Here is a 3,180-nt window from a genome sequence, read left to right as displayed (position 1 = left end):
TTCGCAATTGCCGCCTTCTCAGGGGTGCTCGTCGTGCCGATAACGATTCCTCCCCGCGACTTGATCAGCTGTGCGAAGAAGAGCCCGACACTGCCCGCGACGGTGTGCACGAGGACAAAGTCGCCTGCTTGGACATTGTATGCCTCCGTCGCGAGCGCGAGGGCCGTGCAGCCTGTCGTTGGAACACGATCAGTTTGGGGCGGATGGGTATCAGAGACGTACAGACCAGGGGTGAGCGTCGCTATCGCAGTGCGGCCCGAAATTTCGTCAGGTAGAGGATAGACGGTGTCCCAGGTCGTGACGAAGTATTCCGACATCGGTCCATTGGGGAAGGCCATCCCGAACTGCGTCCATCATGAACGTCGTGCGTAACACCAGCGAGAACAATCCATATGCTTACCGAGACAACCCTGCTGCCAATGTTGAGCGAGCGTACCTTGTACTCCTCGTCCTTCAGCACCTCGTCATCTGTGGGGACGGAGACAATTGTTCCGGCGCACTCGACACCAAGGGCAAATGGGAAGGGTGGGAGCGCGAGTGGCCATACGCCCCTGCGTTTCTGGGCATCAGACCAGTTGACTCCAGCCCACTCGACCTGATGTGTAGTGTGAAAGGGTCAGTATTGAGTGTTATCGAAGCGCTCCTATTCAACCGACGACTCGCCTTGATGAGGATCTGATTCAGGCCGGGGGTTGGGACAGGGAACTGGAATTCCTCGATGACGTCGGGAGAGTTGCCTGTCTTGGAGATGCCGACGGCAGTCATCTTGGTAGGGAGAGGCATGATGCAGGAAGCTTAGTAGATAGTCGAAGAAGAATATCCGGGATGACTGGGTAGGGTGTGTTCGACGCTGAAGTCCAGTTGTTTCGGTCTTCTTTTATACCATAGCCTCTCCATACCAGAGAAGCCACACGATCTCCGTGGACTTGAGCATCGGCCACAACGAACGGCCCGTTTGGGCGTTCAGTCGTAGACGTTGTGGAACGTTGTGTCTGCAAGTCGCATGTAAACCTGCTGACGACAGAAGCATCGGGGCATAGTGGGAACTTCCCCAAAGGATCAACCCACCTGATTCTCCGGCACGCCAATATCGTAGCTCGCTCTGGTGTGTCAGCGGAACTCGAATATAGACACAGTGAATCTGGTGAACTGCAGTACTAATGGTTGAAGAGGCCAGAAATCCCCGGCGATTAGCTGCTTCAAATTCATTTTGGTCGAACAAGCATTCGTGCGCTTCTACTGTTCTCTTTGTCCTCGTAGAACACAATCTATGATGACGACTTTGGGCATTGCTGAGAAGGCGACGGCCAAGGCGAGCGGGGCGGACTGCGTCATCTTGCGCAAGAGCAACGATATCGCGTGGTGCATAAGTGCAATCTACGGGATGGGTGCATTGCTTCGTGGTGGCTCCTCGGTGAGGAGCGACGAATGACCGATAGGTTTCGAGGCCCATCATCTGACGTGTGGTCTCGACGATACTTCACGTGCATTACTGCAGTGCGTCTTCGCAAAATGTATACATAGGTGGGCACCTACGAAGGGTGCCTGCGGGTAATCCCCCGCTTACGCGTTGTACGTTTGCATCGCGAGCGTCGAGACGTGCAGCTTGAGCGCGAGTGGATGAGAGATCGCGCCTTGTACGGTTACCGGAGACTCAATGGAGTAGAGAGGACGGACCTGGCGTCAGCGTCGCTATTGGGGTGCGATTGCAACCTCGTCCAGAGCAGGTAGACGATGTCCGTCACATGTACAGCCATCGTGTCGTTACGTATATCGTACATGCTGGCGTATGTCTCACGTCAATCCGACTGCGACACAGCACATGTAGAAGCGGCACTAACCTTTGTAGGCAATCCCCCAGTCGACTTTCAACCGGCCAATTATATGGTTTTCGTTACGGAGTTACACTTCCGTACCCATGCTGAGGCCGCAGCGCCACAGATACAGGAAGTCCATACACAGTGGTACTGCGGAGCACAAACGTCAGCTCGACTTGACTTCACGCAGGGATGACTATACCGTCGCGCCGATACGGGCAAACGTCGCACGAAGATGTGGAGAGGCCAGCTCGAGGAGCTGATGATGGAAGAGGGCAAAGGCCTAAGCCCGTCTACGGCAGACCCTTGCCCGGCTGGTGAGGAACATGGCGACGATTTGTCCCGTCTCCAAGGAAAAGGACGTACATCGACGCTGGGCCCTCACTCAATTCCGCTAGATACGTGGAGTACTGGTCAGTATTACGTGTAGACGCGACCTGGCGCTGAAAACGACGACTGGTGAGATGAAGGTGGTGAGGCAAGGGACCACGGTCAAGGCGCTCAAGTTGGAGAGCGAAGATTTGCAGGATCTCGACTAACTCAACGTTGCGTTGTACGCCGGTTATGAGGAGATACCCACTTTCTTGACCGTGTGCCTAGGGCTGTCCTTCCCTCGATCATCACGCACCTGCTGACGCCTCATCCCACAGCTATTTAGACCATGTTTCTGGGAGCGACCTGCAATAAGAGTCGTGCGAACGCTATGGGGCCGAGCATACACTGCTTTGGAGAAAGCCCCATCGCCGGCGACGAGAAAGTCAGACTGGATATGTAAGATGAAAGGGAGGGAGATTGGTGGAAGCGGACGTGGATAGCACCGCGCGTTGATCTCGCTCTCGTCTGTGATGAGCCAGATGGTCGGCCTCCGCCGTGCACTAGACGACGGGGTAACGCAGCAAGAAACAACGAGATAGCGTTGCGTGAGAAGAGATGAAACTCAGGGATGCTGACCCACGTGTTGGCCTCATCGGCGTACTTTGGAGGATGGCAAGGAAACGCGCTCAAGAGGCTTGTACACAGAAATGTACTCACGAGATCAACTATTACGGCCTTGGGTGCTAAGGGCTGCAGATTCGCCGCTGTCAGAACGGCCTGGAATGTCAACGATGCAAGGAATCTCCAGATGCACGCCCACACCCTGACGAGAAGGACTAGCAGTTTCGTTTGGCGTGTGTGCACAGTCTACAAGACGTCGACACGGTTAATAATTAGGAAAGCACCAGAATCTGCCGCGGCGCGGTACTGCCATAGTACATATAGTAGAACCGGCGCTGCAACAGATCCTAATGACCTTCAACCTCAACCGTGACAATGTATTCTAGACGCAAGGCGGAGTGCCGACCATGAATGCGCACCTTATACC

General features: G+C 54.9%; 1 protein-coding gene across 1 annotated transcript in view; it reads right to left on the bottom strand.

Moving 5' to 3' along the window:
* DICSQDRAFT_105098 (NAD(P)-binding protein) overlaps positions 1-2,532 on the bottom strand; it is a 3,621-nt gene extending 1,089 nt beyond the window's left edge. The window contains exons 1-6 of the mRNA XM_007365163.1: positions 2,446-2,532; positions 1,842-1,967; positions 1,069-1,782; positions 664-992; positions 401-595; positions 227-344 (exon numbers count right to left, since the gene is read on the bottom strand). Coding sequence (XP_007365225.1) covers positions 227-344; positions 401-595; positions 664-783 — 433 coding nt within the window. The 5' untranslated portion in view covers positions 784-992; positions 1,069-1,782; positions 1,842-1,967; positions 2,446-2,532. The remainder of the gene's footprint in view (positions 1-226; positions 345-400; positions 596-663; positions 993-1,068; positions 1,783-1,841; positions 1,968-2,445) is intronic.
* Positions 2,533-3,180: the final 648 nt, after the last annotated feature.

The sequence above is a fragment of the Dichomitus squalens genome, assembly GCF_000275845.1.
Source record: "Dichomitus squalens LYAD-421 SS1 unplaced genomic scaffold DICSQscaffold_11, whole genome shotgun sequence".
NCBI lineage: Eukaryota > Fungi > Basidiomycota > Agaricomycetes > Polyporales > Polyporaceae > Dichomitus > Dichomitus squalens.
The sequence above is the reverse complement of the archived record's forward strand: the minus strand, read 5'-3'. Positions and strand labels throughout refer to the sequence as shown.